This window comes from Engystomops pustulosus, chromosome 4, assembly GCF_040894005.1.
Source record: "Engystomops pustulosus chromosome 4, aEngPut4.maternal, whole genome shotgun sequence".
NCBI classification, from domain to species: Eukaryota; Metazoa; Chordata; class Amphibia; order Anura; family Leptodactylidae; genus Engystomops; species Engystomops pustulosus.
This window is the reverse complement of record NC_092414.1, coordinates 115882487-115906222: the sequence shown is the minus strand read 5'-3', so window position 1 is coordinate 115906222 and position 23736 is coordinate 115882487. Positions and strand designations below refer to the sequence as shown.

Below are 23736 nucleotides of genomic sequence, written 5' to 3'. Positions count from 1 at the left end.
CCGTGACCCACCAACGCCGTTTCTGACAAGGTCCACCTCACCACAGACACGTGGACGAGTGCTGCCGGCCAGGGCCACTATATATTGCTGACGGCACATTGGGTTAACTTGGTGGAGGCTGGGACCGAGTCTGACCCTGGGGCTGGTCATATACTGCCGACGCCGAGGATTGCTGGGCTTACCTCGGTCCAGGTCTCTCAGGCCTACTATGCCTTCTCCTCCCACCCCTCCTCCTCCGAATTACCATCCCTGGGCATAGCGCCATCAGTCGGTAGCTCTAGGCACAGCAGCAGTGCCGTCGCTAAGCGACAGCAGGCGGTGCTAAAACTGCTGAGCCTAGGCGATAAAAGCCCAAGAGCTATTACAGGGCATCATGGCGCAGACTGATCTGTGGCTGGCACCGATGAACCTGAAGCCAGGCATGGTTGTGTGTGACAACGGCCGTAACCTGGTGGCGGCTCTGCAACTCGGCAGACTGACACATGTGCCATGCCTGGCCCATGTGTTGAATCTCATAGTTCAGCGTTTCCTCAAGACATACCCCAATCTGTCTGATTTGCTCACAAAGGTGCGCCCCATCTGTGCGCATTTCAGGAAGTCCAGCACAGATGCTGCCACTCTCAGGGCAGCGCAGCGCCGCCTCCAACTGCCCGCTCACCGACTGTTGTGCGACGTGCCCACGAGGTGGAATTCAACATTAACCATGTTATCCAGAGTTTACCAGCAGCGCAGAGCGATTGTAGACTGCCAGATGTCAACTTCCACCAGAACTGGTAGTCAGGTCAGTCAGCTTCCGCAAGTCTAAAATGAGGAGTGGACGTGGATATCTAATATCTGTCAGATGCTGAGTAACTTTGAGGAGTCAACACAGATGGTCAGTGGCGATGCCGCCATCATCAGCCTTACCATCCCGCTGCTTGGCCTTTTGAAAAACTCTGTGGTCAGCATGAAGTCAGAAGCTTTGCGCTCGTCACAAGAGACGGGGGAAGAAGATTCCCTTGTTGATAGCCAAAGAACCCTCAGGTCTGTTTCTCAGCGCATATTGGAGGAGGTGGAGGAGGATGAGGAGGAGAATGTTGGCGAGACAGAAGAGGGGAGCATTGCTCAGTCCTTCAATGTTCAGCGTGTATGGTCAGAAGAAGAGGAGTTGGAGGAGGAGGAAATGGACGCTGGCGCATATGGCAGATTTCATGCTAGGGTGCCTATCCCGTGACCCTCGCTTTCAAAGAATTTATTCCAGCACCAATTACTGGGTATTCACTCTCCTGGACCCACGGTAAAAGCAAAATCTTTACACTCTCATCCCTGGAGAGGAAAGGAGTGCGAGAATGCATGAATACCAGCAGGCCCTGGTGCACAAGCTGAAACAGTATTTCCCTTCTGACAGCGCTAGTGGCAGAGGGCGTACTTCTGCGGGACAAGTAGCGAGGGAGAGTAGGCGAGCAGGCAGCTTGTCCAGCTGGCAGGGGTACACTTTACAAGGCCTTTGCCAGTTTTATGTCACCCCAGCACGACACTGTCACCTGTCCCCAGTCTCGGCAGAGTAGGGCTGATCTTTACAGAAAGATGGTGAGGGAGTACGTAGCTGACCATACCATCGTCCTAAAAGATCACACAGCTCCCTACAACTACTGGGTTTCAAAGCTGGACATGTGGCACGAACTGGCGCTGTACACCTTGGAGGTACTTGCCTGCCCTGCCGCTAGCGTGTTGTCTGAGCGGGTTTTCAGTGCAGCTGGTGGCATCATCACCGATAAGCGCAAACGCCTGTCGACTGACAGCGCTGACAGGCTGACACTTATCAAGATGAATAAAGCTTGGATTTCTCAGGATTTCCATTCTCCACCAGGTGAAAGAAGCTCAACCTGAATAATGTATGCACTCCTCCTCCTCATTTTCCTCCTTCTCCTCCTCTTTGTACACTAAAGCAGAGGAAACTGACTATTTTTTGCCAGGGCCAACTGGCTCTAGCTATAGTACTCTATGTATTTAATTTTTCTGGAGAGCCACCTACCCGGTCCTCTGTTTTAAACAATTTTTGGGAGTGCCACATACAGGTACTCAATCTATTTAATTTTTCTGGAGGACCACCTACCTGCTCCTCTGGTTTGAAAACTTTTTTGGACTGCCACATACAGGCACTATCCAAATTTAATTGTCTCCATAGCAGCCTCCACACATCGTCTTAATAGCTGCCTCCACACGTTGTCTCCATTGCTGCCTCCATACATCATCTCCATAGCTGCCTCCCAAAGTCGTCCATATAGCTGCCTCCATACATCGTCCCCTTAGCAAACGAGCAGTGTCAGGCAGAATTTTGGATTGGTTTCATGGCTTCCACATCAAACTTGTTAACTTTGTCGCCACCCTGCTGTGTTATCCACAAAATATACTGGCAAACTTTTATCATTTACCGATATTATTTCAGCGCTTCTTGCGCATCTGTTTACATTCCCCTCACCCGCCATAACCAAGCCAATTACTTATAAGAACAGTATTACACTTGATCTTATACAAAAGGTTCTTAGAAGTGCTGTTTGTAGCCCCCGCCTGCTTTGAAAATTATAATTTTTTCAAAGTAAACGCTTCTGGCCCCCAGGCCCATTTTGGGTGGGGAGGAGCCGAGAGACAGGGGCTTGGACAGGACAAAGCTCGCCTGGCAGCGGACCGCCAGCTCCATCCCAAGATTAGGCAGCCTCAGAGGCATCCATGCATACTGCCCCTGCTGTTTCCTGTCCATTTAGTCTCCACGATCCTCCACAGCGTCCACCAATGTTTCCATGCGCAACTTTCAACTGTCTATACACCAGACGCTGGAGCGCGAGAGTAAATACAGCACATCATCCCCTTATCAAAGAAGCTGTGTCAGGCAGAATTTTCAGGTGTTTCACCAGATACGTAATGGAACTCGGCTAATCTGTCGCCGCCATGCTGGAGACCTGAAGAATCATAGCAGCGCAATATGGATGCCCCATACTATCACTCTTAATCATGGAAGTCGTCTCCATGGCTGCCTCCACATGTCGTCCCCTTATCAAAAGAGCTGTGTCAGGCTCATTTTTCGGGCGTTTCACCAGATACGTTATGGAACTTGGTCACTATGTCGCCACCTTGCTGTGTTATCGACTAAATATACCGTCAACCTTTTGTTCACATAGGAAATCATTTCAGCGCTTCTTGCTCACCTCCTTTGGTTCCTCTCTGCCGCCTTAACCAGGCAAAATACTGATACATACAGTGCTACACGTTATCCTCGCCAAAAGGAATTTTTAAAATTGGTTTGAAGCCTGAGTCCATTTGGGGTATGTCGCCATGCCACTCTCTTCCCTGCCGCTGCTGCCGCTGCCTCTGCATGCCGTCTTCTATAGTGTCAGGGTCAATTATTGGATGTTTTAGATGCTATCTAGCCTCATTCGGTCACTCTGTCATCGCCATGCTGTTGCCCATAATTTTGGCATAATGGTGCGATTAAGCAGCCTCAGAGGCATCCATGCATGCTGCCCCTGCTGTTTCCTGTCCATTTCCGTGGTGTTTCCATCATTTTCTGAGGTTTCCAGGTGTTTGGCCAAGCTTCCCTGTGCAGACCCTTGGTCCCCTTGAAAAATGTTCGAGTCTCCCATTGACTTCAATGGGGTTCATTATTCAAGACGAGCACTTGAGCATCAGGAAAAGTTTGTCTCGAATAACGAGCACCCGAGCATTTTAGTGCTCGCTCATCTCTATTGGCTATACAATCTTTATTTTTTTGGCAATTTGGACATATAAGCGCTTAATGTTTGCGAGATTAGAGGCACTTTACAAATACTTCATTTTAGTGGGTCATTTGCTTATTGATGAGCATTTATTAACTCTTGAATGTATGAAGGAAAAGAAAATCCTAAATTCTGGGGTCCTTTCTTTTTATATTTTTTTAGAAAAACAAATATAGAGAGAATCTCATTTATTTTCGTATCGCCATCTCTTTGGAGACATCACTTATTTTTTGGTTCACAGAGCTGGTTTACGTGTTGAGTTGTCCATTTCAGTGGTACCATTTTGGCGCACACAACTATTTTTGATCACTTTTTATAACATTTTTGTAAAGGGATTTTATGAAAAATTTACATTTTTGGCAAGTTTTTCAGTTTTGTTTTTATGGCCCCCACAGAGCGGGTCTAATAATGTTTCTGATTTATTGTACAGAATGTTACAGATGTGGCGATACCAAATATGTGGGGGGTTTTTGTGATTCTGTGGGGGGGTTTTTTCAACTTTATTATATATGTGTAGGGAATGTTTGCATTTAGGGGACTTTAAATTTATTTAATTAATTCTTTAATTAAGTGTTTTTATTAAGTATCTTAATTTTTTTCTTTTACAAGCTCTAATTCATATAGCACGATGTAATACAAATGTATTACACAGTGTTATGCTCAGTGTGTTACAGCCGGGTCCTGCCTCGGCTCCCAGAAAACATAACACAGCCCCAGGGCACCGACAGACCCCGGAGCTGCCATCATAGACACGGAGTGGAAACGCAGCAGGGGTGAGGTGGGTCTGCTCTAGTGAAGAAGACCTATGAAAGTTAAAGCCTGCGATCAGAGGTAACTCCCATTGCGGGTGCTAGAGACGGGTGCCAGTTGTAACATGCAGCTGACAACCGCAGCTTCTGGTACTGGCTCCATTCATAGCACTGCATGATGCATGAACACACCTCTCGCCATGCAATACTATAACATGAAATGTCGGGGAGGGGTTAAGGTCCGTTTTGTGATTAATGACATAGTTTTGTTGCATTTAATTATTTATAGTATTATGGGTTCAAATTCCCAGAATAATCCTTTAAACCAAACATAAAATAGAAAGGTCAACACACCAATTTAAACCTAGTACACCTACTTTGACCCTATTTTTTTCAATTTTTTTTTCAAATTTTAGTTGCCCTTGGATGCTTATCTCCCACCTAAATAGGTTAGGCCTAAAGCTAATGCAGGAAGGTACAGTTAACAATCAAATACGGTTTTTGTTTGGTATAGCAATGTTATAAGTCCCATATTTAATAATACTATGCGTAGCAGAATTTTTGGAGTAATTTTGTAGTATTATTCACTGAACCATCTACCTTAAATATAAAAGGGCAAAACAGAGCAATGTCATTTACCATATTGCTTTGCAACAATACAATAAATAATTTACTATTTTTTTAATTTCTATTATAATTAATCTTAATGTGACTTATGAAAACAAGCACATTTTAGGATAAAAATAATACATATCACTAAGTTAATTTTAGATGTGTTCATGAACAGTATATTTGACATATCTCTTATCAAACAAATTAACTTGACTTAACTCACGTCGTTAAAAAGCCATGTGGATTTGCAGGCCCATACATGAAGATGGTCTGATGATACAGTGAGTTGTAGCATAGTATTGTTAAAAAGAATAAAAACAAAAGAACAATAGGGTATGCAATATAATGAGGCGAAAAGATTATTCATTTATATTGTAGAAATAATCTTAGTGGTCAGTGTATATATTCACTTCCGTTAAACATAGCCTGGACAGCCAACCCTCTTAGTCCAAAGCCTCCAGTTAAAGGGGTATTTCCACAAAGACAAGATTCTTAAATGTACTTAGGATAACAAAAGACTACATTCTCAAATTCTTCATTATTAACAAAAATACAGCATTTCACAGATATAATTCCAACCTCTCTATCAGTCTTGTTATTTACAATGTTGGTTTTCCCTGGATACCACCATAAATCTTCGGACTGTGGTTGGATTCTTTTTATGAATAGCTTCTCTGCACACTGTAGTGTTGTCTGTCTCATGTCCCTCTTCCGTGCATTATGAGTTCAGATACAGGCACTTCTCGCTGGTAGGCAGCAGTGTGCAGAGATTTACTCTACAAGCTACAGACAGATAAGGTCTTTATAGCAGAGTTGTCTGTGTGTTTTAATGAACTCAGTGTGTCATTGTGTTTTATATCCATCTCATGGATCTCATCATCTGTGTCTCATCTCTCTTTATATGTGTCTGATACTAGTAGAATGTTCAAAAGCTAAATGAAAGTGTATATAAATGTGCTAATTTATATACAGTATGTCATAGCACAGAGGGATCAAGAAGTCTGCTGTCCCTGTCCACACTCTGGAATCTTACACTGTTTAAACTCCTATATATCAGCGATGGTCAGCTATAAAACTGAATAAAATTGTTAAGTAAGGGGGTTAAAATGTTTATTGTGTAAACATCAATAGGGGATTGAGATTTGAGAACTTGAGGTGGTTGTGTGAGGGTAGGCCTTCTAATATCTCTGGTTTAAACAAAATCTTCTCTCATTTTTGTGTGGTTCTTTCCCTCTTATTTCAAGTGAATTCTTATGAATGAATTGAACAATCTGTTTTCTTTTTCTAACGTAGGGGCAAATACTGAATGAATAGTATCAGACTCTGGAGGGATACACTGTCCTATAGTAATATCCCCTTTTTAATTACTTTGAAATGCAAAAAAATAGGAACAGCAATTGAAATATCTACAAGATTATGCAAAACAGTAATTTCATGAAACTTCAAAGAGGAAGTTGGCGGTTAGAGGCTTTTAAAATGCATTTTAAAGGAAACCTACTATTTGATTTGATGCATTATGAAGCAAACATACCGTATATACTCGAGTATAAGCCGACCCGAGTATAAGCCGAGACCCCTAATTTTACCACCAAAAACTGGGAAAACCTATTGACTCGAGTACAAGCCGAGGGTGGGAAATGTATTGGTCACAGACCCAGCCAGCCTGCCCCCTATAATATACAGCTTGCCCCCAGTGGTATACAGCCTGCCCCCAGTAGTATACAGCCTGCCCCAGCCTGCCCCCAGTAGTATACAGCCAGCCCCCAGTAGTATACAGCCTGCCCCCAGTAGTATACAGCCACCCCAGCCTGCCCCCAGTAGTATACAGCCACCCCAGCCTGCCCCAGTAGTATACAGCCACCCCAGCCAGCCCCCAGTAGTATACAGCCACCCCAGCCAGCCCCCAGTAGTATACAGCCACCCCAGCCTGCCCCCCAGTAGTATACAGCCATCCCAGCCTGCCCCCCAGTAGTATACAGCCACCCCAGCCTGCCCCCCAGTAGTATACAGCCTGCCCCCCAGTAGTATACAGCCACCCCAGCCTGCCCCCCAGTAGTATACAGCCTGCCCCCCAGTAGTATACAGCATGCCCCCCAGTAGTATACAGCATGCCCCCCAGTAGTATACAGCATGCCCCCCAGTAGTATACAGCCATCCCAGCCTGCCCCCCAGTAGTATACAGCATGCCCCCAGTAGTATACAGAGTCCCCCCAGTAGTATACAGTCAGCCCAAAATTAAAAAAAAAAAATTATTTACTCACCCTCCGGTGGCCCCGATGCGCAGCGCTGCTCCCCCGATGTCATCGCGGCTCCTCTTCCTGCTTCGCGGCTCCTCTTCTTGCTTCCGCGCCGTCTTCTGTCTTTTTTAACATCGCGTTGGGTGCCGCAACTGTTCTCTCCCGTGCGGCGCCTAGTATGACGCGCCGCTGCTGACATCATACTAGGCGCCGCACAGGAGAAGAACAATGGCGGCGCCCAGCAAGATGTTAAAGAAGACGGCACGGAAGCAAGAAGAGGAGCCGGGAAGCCAGAAGAGGAGCCGCGATGACATCGGGGCCACCGGAGGGTGAGTTAATAAGTTTTTTTTTTTTAGTCCATTTTTAATTATTTTTTTAAGTATTGACTTGTGTATAAGCCGAGGGGACGTTTTTCAGCACATTTTTTGTGCTGTAAAACTCGGCTTATACACGTGTATATACGGTACCTTGAGAATGCTGTAGCTACACTGATGCAGGATCATATCTTAGTTAATCCCTGAGCTGAGTGGTTTTGCTGATAAAAAAAAAAAATTATGATAATGAAGCTCTGTCACTTCTGTGGCTGGCTCAGCGCTTCTCCTTGCACTTTAGTTATTCACTGCTTTACATGATGATGTAATCCCTGGGTTGTGCCTCAAGACAGAGTAATCAATTGCAGCACCATCCCCCCAGCTGCTGTGTATGAGTGACCCAGCTCAGGTTGATTAGTCCTGTCTGGTCTAAGCTCCACGTGTAATACAAGCTCCGTGTAACTTGTGCAATCATGCTTTCCCAAGGTCCTGAATGCTATAATTGTTTTTTCAGCAAAACCACTCAACTCAGGGATTAAACAAGAGAAGATCCTGCATCAGTGTAGCTACAGCAGTCTCAATGTATGTTTGCTTCACAATGCATCAAATCAAATGGAAGGTTTCCTTTAAACTAAACTTCCACAACATGTATTTCCCTAATTAAATACTAAAACAAAGCAACATGAGAATCGCATCCAATAATACCACTCATCCTTTACCCAGAGGTGAGGATATTGGTGCCTGATTTCTAATTATTAGATTTCTATGCTTGAATACATATCCAAAAGATGGAATAATGTTCCTCAACCTTCTGTATTTCTTGCCATAAGTGGTCCTCAACACTGGACATTTCGTAAAAAAACAAACAAAGGTGAGAAATGAATGAGACCCTTAAAGGGCTCTTGAATTTGCACATACTTCAACAAGCTTTACCTTTAATTAAAAGCAGATATAATGCTTGGCAGCTATACAACTGAAGTTCTTCTTTATCAAAAAACTGCTTCATGGCTTCAAATATCAACAGGAAAATGTCTACTTCATGATCCAAAACCAAGAAATGCAGTACATCTATAAGAAAAAAGAAATTCAATACAAGTACAGTGTTAATGACAGGATATATAGGTAATAATAGTGTCATGTACCTCTGTGCCAAGGACAGATTTATGCAACAACATTAACTAAAAAAATTAATGAAGGCTAAAAGAAAAAAATTAAAAGGGGTATTCCCACAATGACAAGTTACTTAAATGTACTCAGGATAACACATTCTCTATTTCACTGTTATTAAAAAAATACAGCATTTCACAGATATAAATCCAAACTGTCTCTATCCTGGTGAACAGAAATTTCAGTTGCCCCTGCCCCTGACTTCCTGCCAGCATGTACACACCGTGAGGAGAACTACAAGCTACAGGGGAGGGGGAAGCAGGCACATCAGATCTGATAGCATGTGTTTTGACATAAAGAAAAGCTGGAGAGTGTCATTGTGTGTAATATGCATCTCACGGATCGCATCATCTCTCATCTCAGATCTGTCTCATCTCTCTTTCTATATGTCAGATACTAGTGAATGTTTAGAAGGTAAATGAAAGTGTATTTAAACCTTGTACCCCGATAATCTAACCACATTGTCAGCTCTAAGAACTAGAAGGATCTTAATGGGGCTTATTTACTAAGGGTCCGCGGCAGCACTTTTGTTGGTTTTTCCGACGTTTTCGGGATTTTCTCCGCTGGGACAGGTATTTAACTGGGGATTGTGTTGCATGCGATTGGATTGTGGCCCAGCTACGCAGTCTTTCATGCGACAGAAATCAGGGGGGTGGGCCGTCGGACGATCCGACTTATTCGGACTGAGCGCAGGATTGCCGTCTAAAATTGTGTCACAAGACAATGCAATTACATGCACCAGGAAGAAGAAGGTCCACTACGTCAGACCTGAACGATATCGGGCACACGATCTTAGTGAATCGCGACACAGTGCATGATCGTTACAATGCACTTTCGTGAACTCCACAGGACCGGGTAAGTAAATGTGTCCCACTCTGCTTAGAGAGTCCCCGCACAGACCTTGGAATTTTACACTGACCATCACTGAGTGATATGAGCTAAAATAGCAATAAAGCTCAGTAAAGTAAAGGGTAAAAATTATCTTTATTGTATAAAAATCCCTAGGGGATTTTAAAACATTTCTTTCATAGGCAAACCCCTTTAAGAAATGAAAATATAATCTGTTATGGAATAAACTAACAGCAGGACATCTGAAATTACCAGCTCCACTTCAAGATCACTGGAGACTGGTAACATTACTATTATGTTGTTACATGTACCAGTAAAAGGATGAAATAAACAAGCTCTTACCTACAAAGAAAGCTTGGAAATGTCAAGTATTATAATTAAATAGAAACCTGGTTATTATATGTACCTGATTCAAGGATAATGGCTAAAACTTTCAATCCAATCGTCAGAACGTTAAGATTTGTTGAATAAACAGACAGGATTTTCAAGATTTGTCTAAAAGGAGAAAGAATATTTTAAGGCAACAAGGTGTATTATCAGAAATACAAAGTTATAAAGCAGTCATGAAAATAGATCAACATCATGAGGGAATTTCACACAGCAGCAGCTCATACGAAAGAAAAACAACGGCAGAAAATACGGTGGAGCTTTCAGAATACCTAACATGAAGACTGCCTCAAGAATTGACATTCTGACCATTCCTTTGTTTTTTTTTAAACTTTGTTTAACATTTTCAGATTTTATCAAAATTATGGGTGGCATATAGAACAACAAGCACACAAGATAAAATGAACATAACAAGGGGTAGGCAAAAATACTAAGTAGAGAGCAAATCAAATAGAACAGAATAAGACTAAAACATGTTAATAACAAGGCAAATATAATAATATAAGACAAGGTGGAGAAGTGTTGAGAACAAATGGAGAAGGGGGAGAGAAGGAAAAAAGAAGGTAGCAAAAAAAGAGAGGGAGAAGATGAGGAAGAGGCCCTTCACAGCACTCCTGGGGAGAAGCAAAACCACTAAAAGGTGGAAAGGGAACACAATGAGAAGTAGTGTACAGCAGGGTCTCATTTAGTCACTTAGACTTCTACTAAATGATGTGATTCAAAATAGTGCACGGAAAGATCTTCTCCATACGAAATGCAGAGCGTTTTCCTACTTATGACATTGGAGTGTGGTACAACCAAGTCTCATTTAAAATTATTGTCTAACGCCCATATAATTGAGAAAAATCCAATACGATACAATCAGTTCTTTATAAAATCATACCATAATAAATAACATGAATGCCAGCAAGATTTAAACCACCATAAAACCACTTCCCATCTTTGATAAGTTTCACGGTATCTTCATAAATAAACACAAAAAAGGAGGTATGTTGATAATTGAATTTTTTTTAAGCTTTTTTTGTACATTTTGTCATCTCCTTATATACTATCAGAATGCAATGAGCTGAGCACTGCCATGTTTTTTTTAATAGTTATTTTAATTACCGTATATACCGGCGTATAAGACGACTTTTGAAGATAGAAAAATCTTCTGTCTTCTCTGGGGTCGTCTTATACGCCGGTAATCGTCTTATACGCCGGATCCCGGTGCATGGAGAGGGCTCACGGGCTGAGCCCTCTCCATAGCCGGTAAGTCTTTGCTGCATATGCCTCAAAAAGCTGCCGGCAGCCTCAAAAAGACATCGGGGTGCATACTCACCCTCCGTTGGCCCCGATGTCCGTGCGGATCGTCTTCCGCGCAGTCTTCTTTCTTCTGCTGGGCGCCGCTATGTCTTTCCCCGGGGCGGCGCCTAGTGTGACGTCAGCAGCGGCGCGTCATACTAGGCGCCGTCCAGGGGAGAACAATGGCGGCGCCTGGCACGAAGTTAGTGAAGACAGAAGACGGGCGCCGAAGCCAGAAGAGGACCCACGCGGACATCGGGGGAGCAGCGCTGCAGGTCGGGGCCATATATAAGTCGGGAATATATAAGTTTATTATTTTCTATTAATGCTGGGCTGGCTGGATATTACTGGGGGCAGTGCTGTATACTACTGGGGGCTGTGCTGTATACTACTGGGGGCTGTGCTGTATACTACTGGGGGCTGTGCTGTATACTACTGGGGGCTGTGCTGTATACTACTGGGGGCAGTGCTGTATACTACTGGGGGCAGTGCTGTATACTACTGAGGGCTGTGCTGTACACTACTGGGGGCTGTGCTGTATACTACTGGGGGCTGTGCTGTATACTACTGGGGGCAGTGCTGTATACTACTGGGGGCTGTGCTGTATACTACTGGGGGCAGTGCTGTATACTACTGGGGGCTGTGCTGTATACTACTGGGGGCTGTGCTGTAATGGTAATGTTGTTGTTGTATGCCTTATGTTTATGAGCGACAGTTTTCCTGCTATATACCTGCATGTCATAAGAATTTACTTTAAAAAAAGGACCATGTTAAATTCAAATCAGTTTTTTTTTAAATTTTTACCAGTGTTTTGTATGCGTTGGAAAAGGGGTAGTCTTATACGGCGAATATATCTTAAACTCTATATTTTAAACAGGAAAGTAGGGGGGTCGTCTTATACACCAGGTCGTCTTATACGCCGGAATATACGGTAATAAGATAGCAAGATACACAAGTGACAGGATTTGGGTACAAATAGGTAGCTTTGTAATAACCACAATATAAGTGTTTGCTCATGGATGTGACCAGTCTGTTGATCGAACATATCTTTATTTTATATATTGTAAGTGGTTACTGAGACCCAAATGTAAAAGAACATGATGTAATCTGTCACTATACAATAAAGTGTAAAGGTTTTTTCACTTACTGATGTACTCCAAGGACTTCCCATTCATTTCCAATATCTACTGGAGTATGTAAACTATGGAGTATATTTGGGCATACCACTATCAATCTGCATAGTAGAGACCAGCCCACCTGAAACACAAAACATTTTGCAGAAATTATTGAATTAATTTATTGAATTATTATTATATAAATTATTCTTAATTAACCCATTTAATACTTTTATCAATCGCTAGAACAGTGCATCCCTCATTTCCACTTTTCCATTCCACTTTCCCAAGTTGAGAAGTAGTTTGCATGGACTGGTGCGTTTTTGCTCAAAACAAACTCATTACAAATTAAAGGTGTTGTCTGAGATAAATATTACTGTAAATTAAAGAAATTATACTTACCATATATACTCAAGTATAAGCCTAGTTTTTCAGCACAAAAAAATGTGCTGAAAACCCAAACTTGGCTTATACTGAGTAAAAGAAAATATAGTTTTTATAGGTTTTACCAGGTTTTTGTAGTAAAATTGGGGGCCTCGGCTTATAGTTGGGTCGGCTTATACTCAAGTATATATGGTACCTTTATTGAAGTGAGATCTGCAGTCTGTACCACAAACAGTGAATCCTTTACCCAATCCCATCCCCCATCCCCCTCAAATATTCTGATTCCAAGTACAAAAATAGTTCTACTCAAGATCCAGGTAAACAATATGATCCAGCGCCCCAGAAAATAAGTATAACATGGTATATTATTAAGTATACTGTGAATCAGTGTTCTTACGGAATGTTTTAGCTTTAAAGCTAATATTGTCCTTTTCTCTTGGCACACAGGTGAAGTTACTGTTGCTCAATATTAATACATTTACTTTTGTAGGTAGTTTGCTCAATTGACCAATTGATCCAAATACTTGCACTTTAATGTGCGATATAAAGCAAACAGACTGTGTGAGTTAAGAACCATTACTTACTAGTTAAGTTAGTTATTACTTACTAATTGATTAAAGAATTTTTTTTTTTAACCCAGGAACCAGTGATTTGAATGTTAATTTTTCTGGGGACTGTGGGGGGTTATTGATAATGTTTTGTTTTGTTTTTTTATTTAAAGGAAATCTACAACTTTGAAAACTACCACTTCAAGCATACCTCCTTGTCGGCATTTGCAACCCGATGCTAAATCTTACCTTGATTTGCCATAAAACGTTGTGATTTATGGCTTTTTAAATTATGCAAATTAGCTCCAGTTGCTCATTTTCAATGCACACTATGCGTCTAATGATGCACAACTCCTGCATGCTATGTAATCTACTCACTCCCTGCCATTCTGCAGTTTACATATGAGCGCTCTTCACCACCATCTCGTATCCAGCTACCGTCTCTGAAGTAGTCTCTGGGCTGTATCGCGCAGCCGAAAAAAGAAGCAGCCAGATAGGGGAATCAAGAGTTCTTAAGGGCTGGTTGATGTCACTGGCTCTCGAAAGTAGCTTTCAAAGCGGTAGATTTCCTTTGAATGGGTTGCTCTGATAATTCCTTTAGTAATATAAATTGTTTTGGGGCCCATTAAAAACAAACATTGGGAAAATGTAGTGTTCAAGTTACCAATGTGCTCTGTCAGATCATTACAAATGTTTTGTAAAAAACATACCTCCTTATTAAAATGATAAAAGATTAGAATAAATGTGTACTGTGAGTGGGGTAGGTCGAAGAAGGTAGTTATTTAAGTTCAAGGGGTTGTACTGGGTATCTATACTGTAGACAGGAGATTACAGTCTGATCAGTGCTGGTCCATCTACTGGAACCCCCATATGAACATAACCTCGCTCTCCATAACAGGAGTTCCGTTCTCACTGACTGAATGACTGGCAGGTTGAACATGTTGAGCATCTACAATTCCCTACTACGGGAGTGGTAGAAATTGACAAGCAGTCTGCTTGGTATGTCTAGCACATTCACTTGATCATACGATTGCTGTAGATAGGCAAGCCCTGAGCTTGAAATGCCACTTAATTCAATTAGTGAGAATGGGACCTCTGTTCTTGGAAATGGTAGGGGTCCCAGCAGTCAGACTGCCACAGATATGAGTGTTATCTGCAATCATGTCGATAGAGCATAACAATGACACTTGATACAACCCCTTTAACAACTGGTTTACTATATGAATATGGCAGCAACCTGTAAAATAGAATAAAATATTCACAAAAAAATCATAGTTTCTTCCCTTAAAGATGTTTTCTCATCAACATTTAAGGGATAGGGGATCCACAGAATAAGGTATATAAATATCTGATTGCTTGGTGAAAACTTTTCCTATTCTCCATTACTGTCTGTGGTATTCTTTCTATATTTTCATGTCTAGTCCTTATAATGAATACATATTGATTACAGGTACTGCTACAAGTTGAACATGTACACCAGGAAAGTTCCCAACATACAAGCTGTATCCTTTTGGCCTCCATCTGTTCAGTATATGCTTGTATAGAGCAATTAACACACACAACACAACACATCATTTCATCCTGCTGCCCCTCGTATACGCTTATCAAAGGCCATAAATGTAGAAGCTTTCAATGGCAGGACAGCAAGCGGATATTTTGAAAACAATGAGGAATTGATACAGAATGTTTAACTTTTTATTACACAAACCATATCAATTATTTGCTGAAAGTGGACAACCCCTTTAAATTGTTTTCAATGGCTTTTGTTGTGAGCTATCAGGCTTGAGCTTCTTATCAGTGTAAAGATAAACATTCAAATCACCATCACAGAGGTACATGACAGAGCCATAAAGAACACTAATAACTTAACTGGGTCAATTCAGGCAAATGCAGCAGCAATTTTCTTAAAAAAAAATCTTCAAAAGGTTACTCTGCCTTAGCTTTGGTATAAAGTACAACGCTATTGTATTACATGTATCTGTAAAAAAAGGTTGTATGTATGAAGTCTTAGTTAATTTTGAACTTCCCAGTGAAAGCAGGTTGTCTTTTTAATACATGAGGTGTAAAATAAGGTATGCTTCATTCTTAAAGGGAACCTGGTATACTTTGGCCTAATAAACCACTTCCAATCTGATGTCAAGCAGCTTAGTACCTTTGAGATCATGTTTCATTCAAGCCCAATGTAGTGGCAACATCCAGAAAGTTATCTTTGACGTGTCATGTAAAATGGTTGTATAAAGCCAAGGAGGCAGAGAGTTTAGCACTAAAGTCAAGCTCTCAAGATGTTGCCTCTGCTGTGATTGAGATCATACACAAGACTTATGGAGAGCTAGTAGAATGTCCCAGTGTGACCCGCATTGTTCTACCTCCTGGTCCCTGCCCCATTATAGCTGCAGAGCAGGGACCAGGAGGGGGATCAGCTCATGCTGCCTCCACATGTGATCTTAGTGACCCGACCACTGACCCACCCCCTGGCTGCCCTGCCCCCTCCTACGTCATCTCAGTGCTCAGGGGAAAGGAGGAATCAGGACAGCGGGGGAATGAGGAAAAGGTGATAACAGATGGCAGGAGGGCGCTGCATTCAGAGGGGTCGCGGAGCCCGCTGCACGAGAGGGGAGAAGGAGCCCGCTGCACGAGAGGGGAGAAGGAGCCCGCTGCACGAGAGGGGAGAGGGAGCCTGCTGCACGAGAGGGGAGAGGGAGCCCGCTGCACGAGAGGGGAGAGGGAGCCCGCTGCACGAGAGGGGAGAGGGAGCCCGCTGCACGAGAGGAGAGAAGGAGCCCGCTGCATGAGAGGAGAGAAGGAGCCCGCTGCACGAGAGGGGAGAAGGAGCCCCACTGTATGAGAGGGATCGTGGAGGCCACTGTATGAGAGGGATCGTGGAGGCCACTGTATGAGAGGGATCGTGGAGGCCACTGTATGAGAGGGATCGTGGAGGCCACTGTATGAGAGGGATCGTGGAGGCCACTGTATGAGAGGGATCGTGGAGGCCACTGTATGAGAGGGATCGTGGAGGCCACTGTATGAGAGGGATCGTGGAGGCCACTGTATGAGAGGGATCGTGGAGGCCACTGTATGAGAGGGATCGTGGAGGCCACTGTATGAGAGGGATCGTGGAGGCCACTGTATGAGAGGGATCGTGGAGGCCACTGTATGAGAGGGATCGTGGAGGCCACTGTATGAGAGGGATCGTGGAGGCCACTGTATGAGAGGGATCGTGGAGGCCACAATATGAGGGAGGATGGAAGTATGAAAAAGTTATTAGCGTCAGAATATGGCAAAACACATTTTTTTTTTCATACACATTGTTGACATTTTTTAAAATATATTAAGACACAATAAAACCTATATAAATTTGGTATCACCATGATCGTACAGAACCGAAGAAGAAATCGTATCATTTGGAGCACACAGTGGAAGTGTGCCACAAGAAAATGGCATATATGTGGGGGGGTTTTGGCAGATTTCACCACATTTGGAATTTTTTTTTCAGCTTCCCAGTATACTGCATGGAATAATAAATAATGTAATGGTGAAGTAAAAATTGCTATGCAGAAAATGAGCCCTCACACAGCTCTGTACACAAAAAAAAACTAAAAGTTATAGATCTCTGAAGGTGGGGAATGAAAAATGAGCAAAATGCTGCATGCAAAAGTCTTAAGGTCAATATTTTACTACGATTGGGAGGTGGGGCATGGGGCGGGGCAATGTTGTGGTTTCTGAAAAAAGGTAGGGGCTTTACTTATTGTTTTTCTCTAGCCCAAAAGTTGGAAGATACGACAGTTAGCCGCTACAAAGTATCATACTTCACAGAAATAAAAAAAACAAAAAAAAAAAGAAAACACAATGGTCGTCCTGTTTACCTAAAAGCAAACACTAAAGATCACCTGTTTCTGTAATATGGCAACATTACCTCTTGTATGGCTGCAACTTTCATATACGATTCCAGTACCAGCAAGAGAGGCAAATGAACATTCACATGACTGAAGATTTCTGCAGCTGACAGTGAATAAAATACATATATGTTATCTCAAAAACATGAAAAGACTATACAGAGCGAAAAGCCGATCCAAAAACTTACCATCTTCACAAAAGGTGTGAGCATGCAAATCTTCCAGTATCTGAACCAGATTGTCAATCTGCTTCCCTTCTTCTACATTTCTAAGACGTACAACCAGCTTCTTGACATTTTCTTCTATTGTGGTGTTCATGGTTTCTTTTTGTCAGGGAGACTGATCATTGTTTATTTCTTCATTGCAGGAAGGTCCATAGCAGAATGGACAGAACAGGCAGTAACCTTTGGAAAGAAATAAAAATGCAGTGAACTGACAGAGGACAGCAGCTTCACATTTTACAAGACAAAGATGCCAGAGTAAAAGTCACACCCATGAAATTTATATGAGCTCACACCACAAGTCCCAACCTCTCAGGTGGGGCTGAAGCAGGAAGCAAGAAGGAGAAACAGCTCACACGCCAAAACTCTGTTTTATTAGGAATAGCATGAAAAGATAAATATTTATGTATTCTCTGAGACTAAATTACAATAACCCCCCACTCTCACCATGGTCACATGCAGAACTGTTTTAGGAAGAAAGCAGCCATGTTTTACTATCTCTATAGCAGTATGGCAATAAACTACTAGGAGTAGCCCATCAAGTAGATTAACACATGCCAGATCACGTTCCTTTTATACCCCAGTGTGACTTTTAAGTCCTATGCAAATTGCAATGGAGGGACAATCTGCGGTAAGGAGAGCCTGGCTTTAGCTCCAAGTTCTCCGAATCTACGACTTTCAACAACGTATTTAGCAGGGACGGTGGGCATATTGGTTTGTTATTGCAGATATATGTCAGATTGTTGCATTTATTTTCACGTAGCCCTTAAACTTGACATTTAAAGACATTCCCCAAATACAACTTATTCTGTACTGCTCATCCTGGTACCACAACTGATGACAAGAAATGGGTTGCTTTGTTCCTTATCTAAATGGAGTCAAACTGATGCACCGCCATGCCAGCGCTAAAGGAACAAATAAGCCAAATGCCAAATGAGGTGGATGATGCCAAATGACATCCTCAGCATATTCCAGAAGCTCCATAGAAAAAAATTGAGCAGCTCTTTCACAGCATAGAACCATTAAGGGACGGGAGGAGGGACTTCCATCCTCATGATAGGGGGAGGATCTTAACAGTTGGATCTACAACACATCCCAAATTTTGTGTAAAGGAGATATGCTGTCTAATATAGATGCCTCACGGTTATAAAACTATTTTAAAGGAACTCAACCACTAAAAAAACCCAAAAAAACAGCTAAAAAAAACTAAAGCTAACTTCCTTGCAAAGGTATAAGAGCATGGTGGAAATGGCACTTCCAGACCTTCATGTCTATTATTTGGCAGGTCATTAGACATTGGCTGCTTTCTCACCATATGCCAAATTTATCACCTGGCCCATTATTTGGATATAGATTGCCTTTGGCCGTCTGCTCCCAATTCCAGTTTGGCAGCAGGCCAAATCCCTGTCAAAGGTTACAGATGTGATAGCTGAAACCCCATTATGGAATAACTTGAGTCTCTCTGAAGTAAACAAATTACCTGACCTACGAGTCTGGACAGCCTTCGGGATTGATACACTACATGACCTCTATGATAATTCCATTTTACGGAATGGAATGGTGTGACTCTTTGGATACGTTTTACTCAGAACTCAGAACATTGCAGGCTAGCTAATAATTTGGAGGTGGTGGGAGACGAGGAGGACCAGATGGTGGGCAAAGTAAAACATTGTGGGAAAGTTCTTGAAGACCTGTATTTTAGTACCTAATCACTGATTATGTATGGACGCAACCTGGCAGCAGCACTGTAGAGATTGTGTTTTAGATGTTTTTTTATATCCTTTCTTAAAAAATGTAAAAAATTGTGTGCACGGTATGTGACAAGATATTATATTTGTAATGTAATGTTACTATTATGGCTGTTGTACACTTTTAATAAAACAAAACCTCAAAAGAACCTCACCTCCGCTCCTCTTCATCTCGATCCCTGTGCTGTCCTCTGCTAGTCTTGACACCGCGGGATTACCTAGAGAAAAACTTATAATTAGCAGCACGGAGCACGAGGACAAGATGTCCGTAGCTCTGGGCTGTTTATTATGCACGCCCCTGCACCTCCCTCTCTCATGTTGAGGGCATGGGAGAGGGCGGTGACATTATGCGAGATGCGTGCATAATTAGCAGCCCGCTAATTCTAAGTTTCTTTTCAAGGTGATCATGGGGTGTCAAGACTAGCCAAGAAAAGCAGCCGGATCAAGATGAAGAGGAGCGCATGTGAGTATCTTTAGCTGTTTTTTTGTGGTTAATTTTCTTTTAAACAAAATCTACAATACAAAACTTAGGGAGACTAACTCATATATCCAGGAGATGAGCCAGAAGAGCTCTGGGCGGGGCAGTTATCCCTGGATGAGTGTTGCCTGCTGTTGCCTACTGTAAAGTTTTGAATAAAGCCAAGTCCAGCATGTGATGTGCAATTTAGATGATCTTTTCAAATATAGGGCTCCACTTTCATAAAACCAGAAAATGAAAAGGATCATGTGATGTATTCCCATGCCTTTGCTCTAAAACCTACAGTATGTGTACTGCATCTGCCGGTATGTGTACTGCATACTGAGTCGTGTAAAAGGAACTGTGCGTTCCCTTATTTTTAAAGGAATTGTGACAATTCCCCTATAAGCTGTCACTTTCCACCATCTTCCCTACATGCTTTAACCACAGGTATCAGCTTCTTACAATCATTACAGACCTTATAAATTTCACTTTTTTTCACATATTAGCTATGTGGGGTAAAGAAATCTATAATGACTGTGATATGTAGAACATGTAATAAAGGTAATAAAAGCAGATGACCTAGGCAGGAGTCTTCATTGCACTTCACACAGAAAGGTGGCCTTGCATTCATACACTTGTCTCATGCAGGTGAAGAGAAGAAAACTACTGCTGGTTACTCCTGCCATCAATGTAACAGAGCAGGAAAGAATCAGGGTTTTTTTTTTCATTCTTACCAATTGTCTTTATTTGCTTTTTAGAATTCAACAAATATATATAAAAATCAACAGATAAAAAAGACACTTTATTACACAGTTTTTCAATACAACCAGATTGAGGTAAGAATCTAACTTGTACAACTTGACATTTAAAAAAAAAAAAATCCCATCCCTTTACATTGTGATTTACTTATACTTCGGATAATATAGCACACATAAACAAAGGCAATAATGGGCTTCTACTGTGCAAGACTGATAATTATATGGTAATTACATATGTATGGTAATTATGGTACACATGGCTATTGAAGTACAACAATACATCTGATCAACGACATCTGCGACCTAATACAGATCCCACTATACAGTATAACACAAGGTTGTGAGAATATACATGGTTATTACTATAAGGTATTCCTACAGTATATACATAGCTCCAGTATACAGTGACATCACTACAGTATATACACAGCTCCAGTATACAGGGACATCACTACAGTATATACACAGCTCCAGTATACAGGGACATCACTACAGTATATACACAGCTCCAGTACACAGTGATATTACTACAGTATATACACAGCTCCAGTACACAGTGACATCACTACAGTATATACACAGCTCCAGTATACAGTGACATCACTACAGTATATACACAGCTCCAGTATACAGTGACATCACTACAGTATATACACAGCTCCAGTATACAGTGGCATCACTACAGTATATACACAGCTCCAGTATACAGTGACAGCACTACAGTATATACACAGCTCCAGTATACAGGGACATCACTACAGTATATACACAGCTCCAGTACACAGTGACATCACTACAGTATATACACAGCTCCAGTACACAGTGACATCACTACAGTATATACACAGCTCCAGTACACAGTGATATTACTACAGTATATACACAGCTCCAGTATACAGTGACATCACTACAGTATATACACAGCTCCAGTATACAGTGACATCACTACAGTATATACACAGCTCCAGTATACAGTGACATCACTACAGTATATACACACAGATCCAGCATACAGTGATCACTACAGTATATACACAGCTCCAGTATACAGTGACATCACTACAGTATATACACAGCTCCAGTATACAGTGACATCACTACAGTATATACACAGCTCCAGTACACAGTGATATTACTACAGTATATACACAGCTCCAGTATACAGTGACATCACTACAGTATATACACAGCTCCAGTATACAGTGACATCACTACAGTATATACACAGCTCCAGTATACAGTGACATCACTACAGTATATACACAGCTCCAGTATACAGTGACATCACTACAGTATATACACAGCTCCAGTATACAGTGACAGCACTACAGTATATACACAGCTCCAGTACACAGTGACATCACTACAGTATATACACAGCTCCAGTACACAGTGATATCACTACAGTATATACACAGCTCCAGTATACAGTGACATCACTACAGTATATACACAGCTCCAGTACACAGTGATATTACTACAGTATATACACAGCTCCAGTATACAGTGACATCACTACAGTATATACAAAGCTCCAGTATACAGTGACATCACTACAGTATATACACAGCTCCAGTATACAGTGACATCACTACAGTATATACACAGCTCCAGTATACAGGGACATCACTACCGTATATACACAGCTCCAGTATACAGTGACAGCACTACAGTATATACACAGCTCCAGTACACAGTGACATCACTACAGTATATACACAGCTCCAGTACACAGTGATATTACTACAGTATATACACAGCTCCAGTATACAGTGACATCACTACAGTATATACACAGCTCCAGTATACAGTGACATCACTACAGTATATACACAGCTCCAGTATACAGGGACATCACTACAGTATATACACAGCTCCAGTATACAGTGGCATCACTACAGTATATACACAGCTCCAGTATACAGTGATATCACTACAGTATATACACAGCTCCAGTATACAGTGACATCACTACAGAATATACAAAGCTCCAGTATACAGTGACATCACTACAGTATATACACAGCTCCAGCATATAGTGATATCACTACAGTATATACACAGCTCCAGCATACAGTGACATCACTACAGTATATACACAGCTCCAGCATATAGTGATATCACTACAGTATATACACAGCTCCAGCATACAGTGACATCACTACAGTTTATACACAGCTCCAGCATATAGTGATATCACTACAGTATATACACAGCTCCAGCATACAGTGACATCACTACAGTATATATAAAGCTCCAGTATACAGTGATATTACTACAGTATATACAGTATATACACATCTCCAGTATACAGTGATATCACTACAGTATATACACAGCTCCAGTACACAGTGACACCACTACAGTATATATAAAGCTCCAGTATACAGTGATATTACTACAGTATATACAGTATATACACAGCTCCAGTATACAGTGATATTACTACAGTATATACACAGCTCCAGTATACAGTGACAGCACTACAGTATATACACAGCTCTAGTAAAGTAGTGCGCAGCCAATGACAGAGAAGTAGTAAAGCTGTATATAGGATTATATATGTGGCCTCTATAGTGCAGAATTTACCTCAGTTCCCCGCCGCTGGAAAGTCCAACTACGTCCTGTATATCCACTCACATGGAAAGGAAATACCATTCAGGGTCTGCACTCTCTTGACATCAGAAGGTCACGTGATATGCCAACGTCATGTGACGACTTAGAAGCAGTGATATATTATAAGGTCTTTCCCCAGGAAGAAACGATATAAGTACATAAGTAGAACTATTGTGTCTGCGTATTCTGTCTCCCACTATAGAAGCCAGGCCGGAGCTTATAGACGAGGAGCACATGCAGGTAATTGTAGAACATGACTGCAGAGTCTCCTCAGCTGCAGCAGGATGTAGTTTTCCATGTTACTATATGGTAGAAAACCCAAAGCTTATACAAAGTTGTGTGGACACACTTGGTCCTAAGGTAACATTACAGTCCCACATAGAAATCTAATCCGGTACCAAGTGATTGTGTTCTGCAACTAATGAAATTGCTATTTTTTCCCAATTTCTCCCACAGTCAAAGGACAGTTTACTGATGGTAGATGTGTCCTACTAAGAAGCTCCCTTATTTACAAATCTGTCGTGAGACGGAGAAGAGCCTTATAGGTCAGGCCTAAAATTTAACTTTTAATATTGTATTAAAATACACATTATTCAATTATATATCACACGCTATGATTAAAAATTGCATGTAGAGGCTGCTATG

At 41.8% G+C, this 23736-nt stretch overlaps 1 protein-coding gene across 5 annotated transcripts in view; it reads right to left on the bottom strand.

The window, feature by feature from the left end:
• LRRK2 (leucine rich repeat kinase 2) overlaps nt 1-23221 on the bottom strand; it is a 129531-nt gene extending 106310 nt beyond the window's left edge. The window contains exons 1-6 of one of the 5 annotated variants that reach the window (XM_072147129.1): nt 23065-23221; nt 17477-17692; nt 17309-17394; nt 12496-12605; nt 10084-10172; nt 8595-8729 (exon numbers count right to left, since the gene is read on the bottom strand). In XM_072147129.1, the coding sequence (XP_072003230.1) occupies nt 8595-8729; nt 10084-10172; nt 12496-12605; nt 17309-17394; nt 17477-17606 (550 nt within the window). In that variant the 5' untranslated portion in view covers nt 17607-17692; nt 23065-23221. The remainder of the gene's footprint in view (nt 1-8594; nt 8730-10083; nt 10173-12495; nt 12606-17308; nt 17395-17476; nt 17693-23064) is intronic. The other 4 variants (XM_072147130.1, XM_072147127.1, XM_072147126.1 and 1 more) reach the window with 4 other exon arrangements.
• Nucleotides 23222-23736: the final 515 nt, after the last annotated feature.